Source organism: Octodon degus, unplaced genomic scaffold (genome assembly GCF_000260255.1).
Source record: "Octodon degus isolate 3935 unplaced genomic scaffold, OctDeg1.0 scaffold00052, whole genome shotgun sequence".
In the NCBI taxonomy this organism is placed as follows: Eukaryota; Metazoa; Chordata; class Mammalia; order Rodentia; family Octodontidae; genus Octodon; species Octodon degus.
The window spans coordinates 1009860-1028605 of record NW_004524628.1 but is presented as its reverse complement, the minus strand read 5'-3'; the positions used below and the strand labels follow the sequence as shown (position 1 = coordinate 1028605).

The 18746-nt window shown below is 38.5% G+C and overlaps 1 protein-coding gene and 1 pseudogene across 1 annotated transcript in view; one reads left to right on the top strand and one right to left on the bottom strand.

Annotated features, from left to right (window-relative positions):
- The window catches only part of LOC101591777 (interleukin-36 beta-like), a 37030-nt gene that overhangs the window by 4975 nt on the left and 13309 nt on the right, over positions 1-18746 (top strand). Inside the window, exons 2-5 of the mRNA XM_012515155.2 lie at positions 4844-4993; positions 8530-8643; positions 10520-10659; positions 11547-11773. Of these exons, the coding sequence (XP_012370609.2) occupies positions 4844-4993; positions 8530-8643; positions 10520-10659; positions 11547-11773 (631 nt within the window). The remainder of the gene's footprint in view (positions 1-4843; positions 4994-8529; positions 8644-10519; positions 10660-11546; positions 11774-18746) is intronic.
- Positions 11152-11276, bottom strand: LOC111817262 (annotated as a pseudogene).

The following is an 18746-nucleotide window of genomic DNA, read 5'->3' as shown; positions in this document are numbered from 1 at the left end:
AGCATAAAAGTATAGAGGCTCTGTGTTGTCAAAGAGCAATCTTACTTAAGTAAGTAAAAGAATTTTGTTGGATTTTAGAGGTATTATTGTGGCTTTGTTGCCTTATTGAACTACAATAGGACAAACTATAGATTTAGGTGGAGACTATCAGCAGGGCCCGTATATAGGCTTGCAAACTATTTTGCATATTTAGCTGAAATTACTATTAATATTTCTATATATCTTGTTGATTATACTTCCTTGCTGGATTTTTTTTTTTGGTGTGTGTGTGAGAGAGAGATTCAGGGGTCTCACTGTGTAGTACAGGCTGGTCTTGAACTTACTATGTAGCCCAGACTGGCCTTGAACTTGTCTTGCTGGATGTTTAATGCCATGTTTAAGTGAGACCTGTATGAATTAGATTTTGCCCTTTGTTGTCTATTAGCATCAGTAAAGGCTGCCCAGAGCTTATTTTTGGAGCTGTGTACAGAGTCTTTTAATATGTTGTCATCCAATGTCATCTGCCAGGATGAGTCACAGTCTCACTTGACCATAGGGTTTCCCATAGAAGGATGGGAGATCTTTTTTTTTCATGGTTACTCTACTTTTAATACAATTTTTGCCAGTGGCCTTCTATCCTCTGAGGTCTAACAATCTCCTTTCACAGGCAGTTGGGTGACACACCAGAATGATAGGATTGTGTAGAGACGTTTCTTCATGTCCTGAGTCCTTATTTTATTATGGAGAGACAGGTCCAAAATACTGGCTGTCCTCTTAGCCCAGTTACATATTTAGCTTTGCTCTTAGAGTCCTAGTTGTGGAATACCTAGAAGATCAGTGACATGAGTATTGAAGTGAGAGCAACAATGATTGTTTTAGAAGTCAATTTTTATAGAGTCATTTGAGATAATAGTTATAAATTTTTATGAGAATAGTTTGAAATCTAAAGCATAACATAGCATTTTAGCACAATTATGTTGAAATTATTATATGACAGCCATGTTGTTTACTTTTTTTAAAGTATATTTAGATTTTTGTTTTATTATAGAATACCTTACAATAGAAAAGAGTGTAGATTGTTAAGTGGAATGTTTGTTTGTTGTCTCTCCTTGTTGCAAAACAAAGTTTGAGGCTTTGTCTTTGGTAACAGGACTGAGTCTACATAACATTACTGTCTCCCAGGGGAAAGAAAGTTAGGACAATCTCTCAAAGTAAAGAAAGCCTGTACATAGGCATGAACATGTTTCTTAAGGATTGAGAACCAAATTTCTCTCAATTCTTGAGAATATAGTACAGAGGTGCAGCCATGGCAGGGAAGCTAACCAAATTTCCCACAAAAAAAACCACATAAATAATGTGAGAAGCTTGAGGCAGTCCCTGTCATCTTGCTTGACAACCTCCTTACCTCACTTGCAGCAGTGATGGAGGAAGACTAATTTCTCTTTGTCCTATAAGCAGCAGCCAAAATGTTCCCTGGCCCCTTCTCACAAGGGAGTGAGATGGGAACAATTTGCTTTGTGGAAGCCTTTTTCCTTTGTTCAAGACTACAATAGAGTACTCCTTGCTCCTCCTCCTGCCTCAAAACAGCAGTGGGAGGAAACTATTTCTCTTCAGTCTCATGGCTGCAGTCAGTGGGGCTGTAAGGTCTTACCTGAAAAGGAATGGGAGGAGGTCTTCCCTTCTGGGGTGGCTTCTGAAGTCCCTTTATCCTGATAGACCCCCTAGCCAGGATAAAGTTTGAAGACTTTCGTATGTTCAGAGAAAACCCTCTGGGAAATGTCCTGCCTTGATTGAGATGTTAATTGGCTAGCTTTTTCCTAAGGAAAACAAGTTCTTCTGAAGAGGCAGACTTAGCTGGTGAAGTGGCTCAGGAGATAAACATAGAGCATTCTGTGTAAATATCCGTGGCTCCATGTACTCTGTAATTTGTGTTAAGCCAGGGAAAGATGACTCTCTGATGTGTTAGGCAAGTGCCTTTGTCTGTTGGTATCTTTTTAGTTCAGGTCAAATGAAAGGTGAGAGGCTTTTTCCTAAGGAAAGGGACACTGTGAAAAAGCCTTCTGGAAGTCACTGGGCACTGCGGGAGTAGGGTGTGGCAATCTATGGTGCCATCCAGGAGATTGCCTAGAATACGAACCAGTCTTTTAAAATATCTTGAACTAGGCTCAAATCTATCAAGTAAAATCTAAAAGTGACATTTTGGAGACAAGCATTGAGCTCTGTATAAGCATTTAAGATGTACTGCATGTCTTTTAGATCTCTTTTGTGTCCTTTTTGGGATAGATTAACTGGAGAAAGAAAAGAGAATCACACGAGACTCTGCAGTTAGGCTGTGTACTATGGCTGCCCCATCTTGTGGTCATGGCTGCATGTGCAGTCCCACCCAAGGCTGCACTCTGGTTCACCTCTTGTCTTGAGTAACCAAGGCACGTTTGTCCTTTGTATAGAGATGGTTGAGTAGCTCTTGTTCCTGACATATAGTTATTTTAATCCTTATGAACAGATTAAGAATCAGGAAAAGAAATGTTTAGCAACTGCTGGACTCATACACAAAATATTATCTAAAGATTTTTAGATCTAGGAACCTGAGACCTACGCAATAGAGTGAATTCATAGAGAATTTTTTGAAGCCTGGAGATGTAACATAACAGTCATGAGATACATTCTGACCTAACACAATCATATAACAATTGTAAAAAATTTTATCACTACAAGCAACTTTAGTCAGGAAGTCATTAGCATAATAAGAGGCTTTCTGCTTTTTACCTTTGCGTGTCTGAAGCCCTGTGTGCTTGGGAAACAAAAACACATTTAGTATACTGTGAAGTAGCTATAATTAGCTTCACAGATGTGTACAGAACTTTTTGTCTCTATTTGCTTGCATTTTGTACTTATGGAAGAATTTAGATTTCTAACAGGTTTATAGGGTGTAACCACACTGAGCAGAAGAAATGATCATCTTGAGGTTTTTGTATATTTTGGAAACTGTGCCATTGACCAAAAATAGACTTATTACTTAATATGCAAGTATGTTAATCAAAAAGTAGCAAAATTTTAAACTAAAACATCAAGTTTTAAATGGCAGGACCAAGCTGAAAGAGATGTCAACCTTTGGTCATTTCAGGTTTAAGAACAAGATGCATATTTTATAACATATACAAGTCACATCGTAAGTACTACACTTATGTAGTATTAATAACATACCTATAAAGCTTAGATTTACATATATATATTAAATTATGCCATAAATTGAGATAATAGCTGTGTATTGAACCTATCACAAACTGTTTTTTGAAAACATTTTGAGATATCATTTGATTTAACTTTTAACACTCAGTTATAGAGCCTTAGTTATCTTCTCAGGAGGGGAGAAACCTTGCCCATCAGCCCTCCATCATTGCAGGAGTTTTGCCGGCACCATTATGAGCCACTCAGAAGGGGGAAGCCCCATCCATTTCCTCTCTGCTATTGAGGTAACCTTGGTCTCTAGGAGCACAGGTGCCTGGCCCATTCTGCTACACTGTGGGGCAGACAGACAGTTCAGGAAGCACACAGGGACACAGTAACTGGCCCATCTAGAGGAACCCAGTGTAAACCTACTCAAAGAAGTGGAAACACTGCATACAAACTCCTAATTTATGATTGGTTCTGGTATATAACTATAGACTTTGCTTCTATAGTCTGAAGAACACAATCAATCCTTACCACAGTGTGTCAATTTCTAAATTCAGCTTGATGCTGTCATTGTTGCTACTTGTACTACTGTAGCTAGGATATCATACCTGTTGTAACCAATTATTTTCCGTGTTTGACAATATTAAGAAGGTATTGGGAAATAACCCCATCACAGCCTTACACCACAAGGCTGGGCCAAATAGAAACCAACAATCCCCTCTCAGTTAATTGGGAAGGTAGAATCTTGGGACAGACACAAGCCAAGGATCTCCTACAAACAGAAGATATTCCTAGAGTACAGCCTTTTCATAGAGAGGCCTAGATATTAGTGATATAGCTACCTACTACCAAAACTCAACAAGGATCATCACAGAAAACAGAATAAAAATTTTGTAATAGAAAATGTCAAGAAGAAGGGAAAAATGCAATCTCAGACCTTCAACTCATGTCAGAAAAAAGTCCAGGCAACATTGAAATAGAAGAAATTAGATGTCACATACTTGAATATTCTAAAACGATAGCATGTGAAGTAAAAAAAATCTCTATCAGGCAATAGGGAAAATCAGATCAGGAATAATCTCTCAGATAAAAAAAAATGGCAACCATAATGAGATGATTGCTTAGCATATGTAAAGAATACACAGCTTAAAAAATAGAGATAGAAAAATGACAGAGAGGAATGAGCAATACAGGAAAGAATTAAAATGCATGAAACAGATTCAAAGAGATACCCAGGAAATTAAAAATTCCATTGAAAGCTGGAAAAAAAGTTTGACTGAAACCAATGATAAACTTTCAGACCTTGAAGACAGGATTACAGCTAGTGATCATGAAAGTTCTCTTCAAAATAACAAGGAACCAGGAAATATAGATTTTAACAGCTGCAACATGATAAAAAGTTAAATAATATAAGAATGATAGGTCAAGAGAAAAGCAGGAGGCAACATGAATGACATAAAAAGACAATTTTCAGAAGTAATGGAAGAAAATTTCCCAAACATGGGAAAAGTACCTGACATACAGTTAAGTGAGGCATGCAGAACTCCAATTACCCATAATCAAAATAAATCTACACCCATTCATAATAATCATGGGTCCAGTCAGGCATCAGCTTACTCATTTCCTCAGGGCTGGCCAACTTGTGTGAGTGTGTGGAAGGGGCCAGGCTCCGCCTCTTTCCTTTGTGCAGGTAGTAAAGAGGAAGAGCAGCCCTACACAGAGAGGACTGTTCATACCTACTACCCTGTCACTCCTTTATATGTATCAGCTCAGCCTGGAGCTGGAAGGTGGAAGACTTTGGAAGATGTGATGCTCTATCGGAACTTCCCCACAGCATCAGGTAAGCTCTTTCCAATCTTCTATCCAATCCATCCAAAGAGAGTGGGGAAGCAATGAATTTTTCTCTTGCAACTGCAAAGTTCTTTCCAAGAGCTTTGGCTTTTATTGAAATTCTTTTTCTCATTATTTCCATTTTCAATCCACATTGGTCTGATAACATGCATGAGATAATTTACATTATTTTATATTTACTTAAGCTGGTTTTGTGGAGTAGTATGTGATCTACTTTGGATAAAGTACAATATGCTGCTGAAAAGTGTGTGTACTCTGTTTAAAGGGATAGAATTCTCTGTATATATATTTTTAAGTCCATGTGTTCAAGGGTGAATCACCTATGTTATTTCTTTTTTGGGGTTTTGTTTAGTTGATCCATCACTGATAAAGTGGGGTGTTACAATCACCTACTCTGATTGTGTTAGTGTTTATTTGATCTTTTAATTTCAGCAGATTTCATTTTAAGCATATAGTTGCTTCAGGATTTGGTGCATATATGTTTATTAATGTTACCTCTTCTTTTTAGATTGTTCCCTTAACTATGATACAGTGAACATTATGTTTTCTAATAAATTTTAGCATGAAGTTTGTCATGTCTGATATTACAAATGCTACCCTGCTTGTTTCAGGTTTGTGCTGCTTGAAATGTTTTCCATACTTTAATCTTGAATCTGTGAATATCTTTTTGGATTAGATGAGTTTCTTGAAAGCCATCAGATTGTTTCACTCTGTTGTTCAATCCAGTCTGACTATCTCTGTATTTTAATTAGAGTTGAGGCCATGATTCCGGAGATGTATGAGTTATTCACTATCATTGCTTTCTTTGTTGAGCAATCATTTGTTTTCCTTCCTTATGGCATTTCTTGTTGCTGTTTATTCATTGACTTCACTAATTTCCTTTGTGTTCTTAGCTGTTTTTATTTTGTGATTTCTGTTGAGACTATGCACCAGAATTTTTTGAATGATCGCTTTAGTATTAATACATCATTTGAGTTGGTCCTTGTCATGGAACTACCTCATTTCCCCATGTCTGATGAAGGACACCTTCGATGTGTTAGTTCATCTGAGGTGGAAGTTATTGGCTCTTAGGGTCTGCCATACTTCACTCAAAATTCTCTTGGCTTTTAGAGATTTTGGTGAGAGTCTCCTTTTTTCCTAAGCGTTTTTACATTTACATGTGATTTTTTATTTTCAAAATTCTGATATTTTCCTAGCTATCTGGTAATTTACAAGGATGTGCTAAGGTGAGCTTAATTTTTTTTTTTTTTTTGGTGGAACTGATTGAACTCAGGCCTTTGCACTTGCCAAGGAAGCACTTATTCCACTGAGCCATCTCCCCAGCTCTGGTGAGCTTAATTTTTGTAGTAATTGTTTGGTGTTCTATAGATGTTGCTTACTTGTCTTTTAACCTTTCTTAGAGACACACATTCCCTCCTTTCCCTGAACTCAGAGTCTTACTGCTCTGGGGCAGCCCGATGCTTTACAACCTCTTAATTATATCAAATGCAATGATGGATGGCATCTCATGGCCATCACATCCCAGAGAACCAGGACCATGCTGGCCAACCCAGGCAGTGAAGTTTCCATTCTATTCTGTTCTATTTAGAGTTTTCTGACCTTGAACATACTCTTATCATCTTTACCATAATATCTGCATTTGAGACCATTATTAGGTAAGAGGAAGGAAATGAAAAGAGATGGTTAGAGTAGGTAGTAAGTGAATGGAGATGAGCTGACTATGTTGTACACATTGAGCCTTCCACTTTAATGTAAGACCAGTGCAGAGTGTGGGGAAATCAGGTGGTAGCAGTGAATATGAGCAAAGTATGCTTTGTGCATGCATTAAACTGCCAAGATGAACCTTATTTATCTGTATACCCATGTTTTACTAATGGAAAATTTAAAAATAGTTGTATGTGACTGGGGCTCAGAGAAGCTTTATCTAAAGTTTGATACAAAATTCCAGGGGATATTGAAGGTAACATATCATGGATAACGTATGTTCCTTCTCTCTGTGATCAGCTGCTTATTACATCTCGTTCACCTCCTCTGTTCTCCTTACAGGAAGCTAGGAGCTCAAATGGCTGACACTGCGTGTAAGTGGTAAACTACAAAGGAGGCTGGAGCTACTCTATCCCACTTTACCAAAGATAATATGGTACAAGGCCTCATTTTTCTCTGCTTTAAGTGTATTAGCTCTGGTGAAAGTCCCCAGGAATAGGTATGAGAACATCTTGGAGTACTTAATTATTTTGTAATTTTTTGCATTTAGAAAAGTTTTGAACATTCTTGTTCATTCTGATTAATAAGATAAAGAAAAAGCCCCAATATACTTGTGTACAGATACAATAGCTGTCCATTTGTTACTATATCATTGTGTTATCAATCTGGGAGAGATAAATGAAATTCCTTCTCACCCAAGAAAGAATGGCTATCATAAAGATATCTACTAATAACAACTACTATAGAGTCTGTGGGGAGAAAGGATCTCTTCTCCACTGTTGGTGGGCATGTAGACTGGTGCAACCACTGTGGAAATCAGTGTAGAGATTCCTCAAAAAGCTAGGAGTAGAGTTCTCATTGGACATAGCTCTTCCCCTTCTGGGTATTTTTCCAGAAGAAATGAAATCATCATACCACAGAGATATATGTGTGTCCATGTTTATAACAACACAATCTATCATAGGTACATCTTGGAAACAACTCAAATGTCCATCAATCAAGGAATGGATAAAAGAGATGTGGTATATTTACACAATGGAATATTACTCAGCTATAAAGCGAGATAAACCTGTGGCTATTATTAAAAAAATGGATGTAAGTGGAGACCATACTTATAAGTGAAATAAATCAGACCCACCTGTGTAAACATTGCATTGACCTCTTATGTAAGAACCTAAAAGAGTAAATAAAATCTGAATGCTACAATAGATACAGTTGAAGAGAAAGAAACTGCTCAAAAGGAATGAACAATTGGAATGTGAGAGGAAAAATGCAAGAAAAAAAGGGGAAATAATGATGTTTGCATAACACAAAAGATAGTTAAGATGACCGTATTACTAATTTCTTTGGTTTTTTTTTAAGGTAGCAGTTAATGCTTACAATTTTTATTTTGATCCATTTTACTTCCTTATATCAGGTAATCTGAGCAACTACATCAAGGTCAACAATGTGCAGGATAACAACCTTTGTTGAATTCCTATTGTCTTCTTTTGGGGACTGTGGGGAAATTCTGTATCATTTCTAATATCTTATCTATTATTTTTATTATGTTTAAAATAAATAAATAGATAAATTTTTTTGACATAAACTCTAGATTTTTTAAAAAAAATAAGTCTTGAAATTTGCTTAGGACAATGAATGTATTTACATTCTTTTGACGATTTCATCCACAAACCAGCCTGCATTGTTTCTCTTTCTCTTCCCTCCTTGGCAAATATGCTTAGAAAAATACACCTGCTCTAAGAATTCTGTAGTTGAAATTTTGAAAGTTAATTATAAGTTCACCTGAATTTTGTGGGTTTTTTTTCCCTGATCTGACAGTTCTGGAAACTGAAAGACCTAGATACTATGATATTCGTGATCTTCGCCAGATGGTATGGGTCCTGTGTGGAGATGTATTAATAACAGCTCCATCTAGCAGCAACACGGAGCCTGGTGAGTGATATTCAAAGCCACTGTTACTCCTGTAGGGGACCCCATGTCCTCTAGGGATAGATGTAAGCCTGCATGAGCCCTCCCTGTCCTCATCAGCTTCTGGGCACCAGCTTAGTATCTAAAAGAAAGGCAAGAAAGGCCAAGATGTCTCCCTTTTACAAAGAAACTCCTGTGCCTGGAAATAGGATTTTGGGGGGATGACATCTCCCCTTATTAAAAGAAAATATCTTGAATGTGGTATTTTAACACAATGGAGCATTAGTCAACTTTAAGAAAGGATACATTAGAAGCTTTTATTGGTAAGTGGGTGCAACTAGAGGCCATACTCTTAAATGAAATAAATCAGACCCACATATGCAAACGTCATATTGTCTCTTTAGTGTGAGAACCTGAAAGAGAAAATAAAGTGTGAGAGGTGCAATAGAAACTGGGAATAGGGGATGAACCTGTTCAAAATGAAGGAATTACTGAGTTGAGGAGAAAGACAGGATAGGGAGTTGGGAAAGAGATCTATCTATGTGTGTAGGGAGCAGGGCTTGGACAACAGCACTGTGAATTTCTGCTGGTCTATGGAAAGGAGCAGTTGATGCTTAATTTGCTTTGTCTCTTTTTAAAAATTATTTGTCCTTTTTGTCTTCTTAATCTCTTACTCATTTCTTTCTTTTTTCCTTTCTTTTTCCAGTTTTGCATGCCTATATCTGATAAGAGCAACTAATTTGGAGATAACACTATGCATCACAACAACTACTGTGAAATTCATATTGTTTTGTTTAGTAAAATTCTGTGTCATTTATAATTTTTGTTTTAATACCATTTTATACTCTTTTAAAAATAAAAAATATTAAAAAGAAAACATCTTCAGATGCAGGGAGATTATTTTTCAGGCAATGGCTGACTTCCTTGGAGTTCCGCCCAACTGTAAGAAATGTGAATTATATTTTTGGATTTAAGTTCCTTCTCTGTATCACCAGATTGCACAATTGTATAATATAGTATTTTGCTTTCTAAAAATGTGGGACTATCTTTTTTCTGTCATCCAAAGTCAATCTATCTGAGCCTCTTTTCCTTTATTCAGTACTTCCATGTTGGCCTATTTTACCTCTCAGATGGGTGTTTGCTATCGCTGACTAACACAATCCATTGTAATATCTACAATCTTCACACTACAAAACTCTTGATTCTCACATTCTATTCCTATGACAATTCTATTTTCCTGGGCCAATCATCACTGCATTGTATCCACATCTCCTGAGAGAATTGGCTAAACAGTTTTCTGTCTACTTCCTATTCCAAAGTAGCCTGGTTTGTAGAGCGCTCTGCATTCTGCCTTGAGCTCCACTTCCCAAAGCTAGGGTTCAAATACACAAACTCATGGGACACTTATCTGATCTACTGTTTCTTCACCCCTCATTGAAATTTAATATGATTAATAAGTTCCTTTTCCAATACTTACCATCTCATTCTGGTGTGGTTCAGTGGCTCCTATTTTGGGATTTCTTTTGTGAGATACTTTCCCATGATAATTCTTAGAAAAAGGTACTTGCAGAAATGCCACCTGATACTTCTATTTATATCATATGGGCCAGTTTAAGCACATAACTACATTTAGCTGCAAAGGTGGCAGGGAAATTTATTTTTACATTTGGAAAGTATTCTATCCTGGTGAGAACTGAGGTTCTGATATTAGGGAAAGAAAAGGAAATGGGTTGAAGAAAATTAACAAATGTCTCAGCCATGTGGCTATTGGGAAAAGCCCCTGGGTGATGTCCTAGATGCTCAGTATCCCTTGGTTTAGAAGCCTCACTGGGTATGAGATCAGAGTACTGACTTCCTTGTGCTTGGACCCTTACGTCTTCATTCATTCTTGTGTTCATAGTCACTCTTGAAGTAATAGCGTGTAGATGCCCAGAACTCCGTGATAAAGAAAGAGGCAATTGGGTATACTTGGGAATCAAGAACAAAAATCTTAGTTTGCGCTGCACAGAAACTGAGGGCAAGCCTACTTTGCAGCTGGAGGTGAGTGGATATGCAGCTACTGAGAGTCGCATCAAATGAACTCTTATAATGTCACTTCATGTGTTTCAGAAGGGAAGCTATAGTTCTATAATCCTGAGTTATCACTACTAGGACAAAAACTTGACATTTCTAGCCCTCAAGCTAGTAAGTGGTGCTATAGGATGGTCATCACTCCCACCAAGAGGTTTCGGAAAAGCCAAGGAATGGGGGCTTCTTGGTCCTAATAAGCTTCTGCCTAAAGCTCCTCTAAGGGACTGGTAAGATATCTCAGTGGTCTAAAGTGCCTGCTTAGGCAAGCTTAGGCAAGCGCACAGGGACTGTGGTTGGATACCCAGCACCACATACTGCGCCAGCCCTGCCTCCGGGGAGGGCTGAGGTGGCCATAAATAAATAAATAAATAAATAAATAAATAAATAAATAAAGTTCTTTTAAGACAAGGGATGCTCTCATTAGATAAAAGCAATCACGTTGGGGAAATGAAGAGAGACTGTTTTCTTCTGAATTTAGCAGAGTTCATGTTTATATCCACATGCCCAAGGAAAATTTATAGTACTTTTAGCAATAATCGTGCCTCGGATAAACCTCATTGGCTAGGATACTGCTACTGCGCAAAGCTGAAAATTTATAGTACTACAAGTAGCACTACAAGTAATTGTGGACAGTGTAATGAACAAGTCCTTTTGGAGGCTTACCTGAACCTAAGGATGAATGGGTACCAGAAGCTCCCAAGAAGGAGAGGCAAATTCCCCTCTTTTCCAGAGAAAAATCAGCAGCCCCTGTGTCATGGGATCTTAGCATGGAGCCAGGCTGTTGAAAACTAGCCCGTGCCTGTTTGGACAGCTAGCTTTGTCCTCCTCATCACTATTAAGCCTGTTTTCTGATCCAGGAGATCTACATCATGGAGCTGTACTGGAAGAAAATACCACAAGAGTCATATCTCTTTGTCCACAGTATGGAGGGCTCCACATCCACCTTTGAGTCTCTCATCTACCCTGATTGGTTCATAGCCACCTCCTCTGTGCCAGGTGAACCTGTCTTCCTCACCCAAAATAGGGGCTTCACTAGCAACACCAACTTCTATTTAGATCCTAAGGATTACATCAGTTCTGGGATGTGGGTGGCTAATTCCCAGCCAGAGGATCAATCTTTAAGTTTAAAAAATAGTAACATTTTAAGAAGCCACTGGGCCCTGGGGGGGTCATCAGCAGCTCAGACCACCCCTAGCCCACCTCGTTCTGACTGTCCCAACACTACCTGCAGATATTCATTTCTGAACCATCACCCTCACTAGATCATATCACTGGAATTAGGTTAAGATTCACTCTGATTCTTTCCTAAAATTATCTCACCATCTGTTTGGCTACAAAGTCCACTTCAATTAACCTATATTCTGGTTACATGCATGTACCCTCCCATTTCCTGTGCCAACCCATGACCCAGAGGAGGGGGTCCAAAATGTTCTTGTTAACACAATTGTACCAATAATATAAAAGTTTTTATTTATTGCATGTTTGTGTTGAAGATCATAACATTCCCCCAAAAGATAAATCTGAAGAACAAGATGAAAGTAAAATAAAATTTTACATGTTTTTATTATTTTATGTTGCTTTGCTTTTGTCTCTGTTCTCACTTTTTTTCTCTTGATAAAGATTAAAATATAAAAAAAATAAAATGATGGAGTTACAATATCGTAAATGAACCATTTGACACACAGTATCATTAGAGACTGTTCCAATCTCCTGCCTGGCTTTCAGGAAACAAACAATAAGAGACAAAGTAGAGCAGCGCATAGAAGGCATCTGGGACCACCAGTTTTTCTCTAGGAAAAAAAAAGGTCAGGAGCTATCCAGAATACTTCTATTTACTTACTGGGAAGAATGGTGAGGGGATAGCAAATGAGTGTGCCAGACGAGATGAGTGGCAACACTGGCAAGCTTTGCAGCGGATGATGAAAAGCATTCTTGCCAAGGAGACAAGGACAGCCTGATTTAGGTTTGAGTAACCTGCTTGGTATCCAACTCTGGGAAGGAATTTTACTGTGGAGTCATGCAGGCCTCATCAGGGATGCTATCCCATATCTCAGCCCTATGATATCACAGCTCGACTAGCTAAGCTCAGTCATAGCCATTGATAATAAACTATATGTTAGTCCATTGTCACCCACCTGCTTTCATGAAGATATGTGCCTAGCCTTGGCCAGACTAGTTAATTAAACTGGGAGCAAATTCAGGGACATCACCTCCATATATCTTACACTAATGGAAAGTAAAAACAGTCACACTTGTGTACGCATAAGGGCCATGTGATGGTCTTCCACAGAGGGCATAATTGGTTACAATGAAGTGTGAAAACTGGTGATTGTAAGTCAACTCATATAAGAATTATTGTTCGTACATTAGAACCACCTGAAAGAACTCACCAAGGGTTGAGCAAAAGCTGGAGAGTGGTGCTGGATGGATGGAGAAGGTGAGCAGAGACTCCAGAATGGGTGTGTCTGACCTTACTACCTAAAGCCTTTTCAAGCAGGTAGAATTTTATGGCTTCAAATAAAAATGTGAGATGATGTATCAAGACACCCTGGGGAATTAAATTCTTTAAAAGGCAAAGTCCGGACATTAAATAGTTGGCTTGATGAATGGCATCCATTTGCAGGCCAATTTGGCATCTTAGTCTCAATTTGTATAAAACTTTAGTCTTTAATCACTGAAATACAGTCAACTTCCCCAAAGATTCACCTGGATGAACTTACACACACACACACACACACACACACACACACACACACACACACAGATATTGATCTCAGTTTGAATGAGTTAAGGTAGCTCCTCAAACTAATTGTACTGTCCTTTTATTCATAAAAGGATTGCAAATAGAAGCATCAACTCTTATATTTTTTTACTCTTAGTCTATTTTCTGGAATTTTGTAGCTTCTTTACAGGGAAAGTATTAAATCTACTGTTCATTTTGTTAGTGTTCCATTAGGGAAAAATCTGTAACCTGACCTGCAAATACACTATGCAGGCACATGTAGTACACAATCACTCTATGAACCTGAACATGAATGTTCACGTGACGAGGACCCTTCCCTCAGAAGCACAGGCCCTCACATACAGGAAGAGCAGAAGCAGCAGTTCTTGCAATGCACGCTGATTCTGGTTTGCTTGTTTGTTTTGCTGTATTTGGGATCTAAATCAGGATCTTCTGCTTGTAGGTAGGTGCTAATGCTGCTGAGCTATATCCCTGGCCCTCACATGCCTATTCTTGAGGTCAGACTTCCAGCCAGAAAAAATACTTTCCATACCTACTCTTCTTGAATAAAGCGAGGTTGCTCCACTACCTGGGATTCTGATATGGACACTCCTTGAATCCCCTCCCCTCAACCACTTCCCTCTGGTTAGCCTGCCTTTCTTTTTTATTTTTAAAGAATACAAAATAGTGATTAAAGAAACAGCATTAGAAATGGTATAAGATTTCACTAAACAAAGTAATAGGAATTCAACAATGGTTGCTGTTTTACATGATTATTTCTTCAAATTAGTTGTTCAGATTACCAGATATAAACATGTAAAATTCATTTAAAGAAAAGCATAAAACAAAACAGTAACAATGACGTTATAAGAAATTCAAAAGAGGGAAAAAGAATGATCATAAGTTACTTGTAATGACACAGAATTGGGGACATAGTAGGCAGAGCTTTGATGAATGTGAGTTCGGTAAATAGTGGAATGGAGAGAAAGAATGGTAAGTGTTGTTTAAAGGTCTTATTGAAGACCCCTGTAGTGGGCTCCAATCTCCTGCCAGGTGATAAGGTCCATGGGAGGAAGGAGCAAGAGGTCTGGGATGACCTGTTGTTCATGTGGAACAGAAGTCCACAAGGCAACCATAACCTCTGTATTATTGATGGAAGAAAATTATGTCTGAATTGTTGGATGATGCAGACAGTGGTGGTGATTCTGAGCTAGCCAGGATCTTACCTTGGAGCAAGCCTAGTGCTGGTAGTCTTAGCCTTACTCTTGCTCTTTGCCTTAATGTAGGCTTTGCCTTACTTTGTGGGAGACAATGGTCCACCCATAATGAAAAAATGGGAAATTTCTAAAGTGCATTACCAATCATTCTAAGCCTCTTTTTATCCATTACATAGTATGTGAAATTAGCCATTGTAAATTTTTGGTTTCCAACTTTTCATTTTATAATTGCAGCAGTTGAAACAGCCCACAGGCTGTTTGCCATATCACAACAACAGGCAACTACTCCTTTATTCACCAAGCAGATCCTTGTCCAACAACTCCCCAACTATAAACATGTCTATTTGAAGATCTTAACAATTTTTGATGACCTATGTTATGTTTTGTGTCTAGTTGTCCCCTCCAAGTCTCACGCAGTCATGAAGCAGACTTTCAGAGTTTATGATTCACTCATGATCCATTGGGATTATGTGTGTGAGTGCTGCTGAGATTATGTGTGTGAGTGCTGCTGGGATTATGGGTGTGAGTTCTACAACCAGCCTGGAGCACATAGCCTGAATGCGATTTAAGGGAGATAAACTTACTCTTTGTAGGCATTGTGGGTGCTATGCCTCCCTTTTTCTCTCTGCCCTTTGCTGCTGCCATAAAAGGTTGCTCTCTGCCATGTGCCACTCTGCCTTGGAGCCAGCCGAGTATGGACTGAAACCTCCATTAATTGTGTATTAAATAAACCTTTCCTTCCTTCATTTTGCATGTCAGGTATTCGTCCCAGCAACAAGAGAAGAGTAACTCAGACAATCTATGAGAACAAGATCATAACCATTAGCACATTATTTTCACCAGTGAGAGTCTTGAGACATTTTACAAGGAAAACAATATGCATCATATTCACAGAACCAATTTTGGTATCATTTTCACCAGGTGACAACATGGGTGGAAGCATGTCTTTGTTCTTGGTGACATTTATTTATAAGTTGACATAAATATCAGGCAAAAGTTTGAAAAGTGCAAAAAAGAGAAACAGTTGTGTTCAAATAAATTTATAACTATACATAGACAAGTTAGAACTTTTTGTGGGTCAATTAACAGAGAACTTTTGTAATAAGGATTAGAAGGAATAAAACCTTTTATGCCTGTGAAAGCAGATATAGTTTTATTTTTTTTAATGTATTTAGTACAGCATCTACAGGCTCTCACTACACAGATCAGTCTCATAGTGATCCTCCTGTTTTCAGCCTCCAACGCACTGGGATTACAGGTGTGCACCACCATGCCCGGTCTCAGTGGCTATCTCAGCACAGCATGCTGGGATCAAACTCTGGTCCCTGAGTTGCCTAAGCAGGCTCTTGAATCCGTTGAGCTATCTGTGGGCCCGAGCAGATACAGTTTTTAAGATGTTTAGCGATATAAGCCAGAAGATTATTGTTCCCAGAAAGCAAGAACAAAGAACAGAGCCTAAGAACAAAAGCCTGAAGAAATGTGTCATCTGCACCAATCCCAGCAAGCTGGGATACAGGGAACAGCACATTCCTAGAGGCACCTGTTTGTGTTCTTTGTTCCTTTAACTGGGATATTACCAATTAATGATATGTAGATTTAAAGATTGGTAAATGCTAGAAGGTGATGTAAATAATGGATTGTTTATACTAAATTAGTTACGCACATTCCTTAGCCTGTTTTTAACCCTCAATAAATGTAAGAGAGTTCCCTGATTAGAGATTAGAGAGTGATTAAAGATTAGAGAGAGATTAGACATTAGAGATTAAGATTAGAGAGAGACTAATCTTAGTGAGACCTCTGGAGCTACATTTATCGAATCTTCTCATAGTTTCTTTTGGCACCATCTCATAACATACAACAAAGATGGGACCTAAGGCTGATGGTAATCCAATTGAGATATCTAGCTGTACAAACTACCTATGGTTTCTTTGATAGCCATAGTTCCTGGGTAGTCCCATCTGATGGCCAAAACTGCTGTTTTGATAGCCACATGTAGCTTGTCCTTCCAATGGGACAGACTGTTAAAGGTAATTTTAATATTTTTAGAAAAGAGAGAAGGCTTTTCTTGGGTGTAGAAAGAGATTATCTTTGAGAAGAGTGGCCTGCACATAAGACTTCTACTGAGAAATTGTTACAAGAGCGACCTCTTTTTAATACCTGTTTCTCTTTAAGACTGTTACTAAACTCATAATGCTTCTTAGGAATGTTTTGTTCTATCAGTGAAGTTATCTGTACTTTAAAAAATTGTCAGGATCATTCATGGGGGGGGGAAAGAGGAGTTAATCTCTAGTTCTGCCTAAGGATTTAAGTTAGATAAACTTGGGCTAAAATTTGAATTCATTCTTTGAGAATTTCATGATTGAATCTGGAACAGTGATTTAGAATATAGCCCAAGGAAAGGCGAAGGTAGGTTTTACTATGGGAGGGTCCTCAGGAGTGGCAACTCACCATCGTGGAGACCTGGTCCTCAGCAGCCACAGAAGAGAGCCTGGGCTGAACAGTGTGGTGAGCTGTATTTCTCAAGGCCAGGGCAGTTCAGGAGGGACAGAGGAGTGACTCCTAGCTTGGCACAAAAAATAAATCTGACCATCTCAGGAAAGCAGGACAGTGAAGAACAGGAGATTTGCAGAGGTGGTTCTCTAACCCTTAGGAACACTTGTCTCCAGGGACAAAAGTTGTGACTGATGTCAGCTGTATTTCCAAACAGAAAATGAAAGCAATAATCAAAAGACCTGAATGACTACTTTTCAACCTTTTGATAGACAGTGAAAGAGTAAATGTAACTGGCCTAATTATATTGTTTAGTTCTTTCTTTCTCATGTAGGACTCTAAATCAAAGGTCCTAAAATCCCGGGCTGCAAGAGATTTATTCCACTTGGGACAGAAAAGGCAGTTAATACAGAAGAAATCTCAGTGCTATGGTTGAAGAGATCTTCAAGACATTTTGGGTTCTCTATGTAATCAGCTCTTCGGTAGTGATAGCGAGACTCTGTTTAAACCTTTCAGAAAGGTACATCTTTGATATCTGTAATACACTTTGGAGATTCACCGATTAAAGTGGGCATTCACTGTCTCTCATTAGAAGACAATGTCTGACTTAGTGTAACATTAAATCGCTCCAACCTAGCTTATAGATCTGAGTAAGTCCTTTAAAGACTCAGTGTGCTTATCAGGTTCATCTGAAAACTCCCAGAGCTTGTCTGGTCTGTTTTAGGTCACTGAAGGAAAAGGGATACATGATCACAAGTCATCCTAAATTTCCCCTTTTCCCTACAAGGAGCTTGAGGAGCTTGAAGTTACCCCAAAGGACCTCCACTGTCCTGTTGGCTCTATCTCCCTGTCTAGGTGCATCAGCCTGCATGCTGCCAGTTATTGTAATGAAATATTGAAATAAAGGTATTGACTAGGGGAGAAACAAGCACAAATAAGTTTTCTAACATCATGTAGGATCAGCCAATGTTCTTCCACAAATGAGTTCATGGTGAATATTCTCTGAGCTCCATTATTTATGACATCCTGTTTTGATCCTTTCAGCAGTGCAAAATCAAATACACAATGTCCAGGGACAACATTTAATTGCCGATTTTGATTGTAAGGACCATTGCTAATCATTTCCCTGTTTGAGGAAAAACAGGGCCCAAGAACATCTGCCAAGTCCCTGTCTTAACATCCTGTTAGTGTTTACACACACGACATCCAGATTGTTGTATCTTTAAATTGGCTAGAATCCCAGGCTGCGGAGTTTCTTGAAAACTCTCACCTTCCGTCAGTCTCCTTGAAGAACCAGCAGCACAGTGTACTTCTTTTCTTTTTACCTATATTTTTCTCCCTTGCTGTGTTCTAAAAGAAGAACTGTGCAAGGACTGGTACTTAATGGATCCAAAACAGATTTTCCCAAGGTCCAAGCTGAGAAGGTCTCTGGAGCAAGTATCTCCTCTGCCATGAGCAATCTTTAAACTGTTTCTACCCTGGCACAGCATTCAACATCCAAAGGCGCCACTTAGAGAAACTAAGCCTTGAGCTTAATTATATCCTGGAGTATTTTGGTGATATTGCTAGCTGGCACTGTGTACTTGCCTTCTATAAAAGAGATTTTAAAGAAAGAGTGTTCACCACAG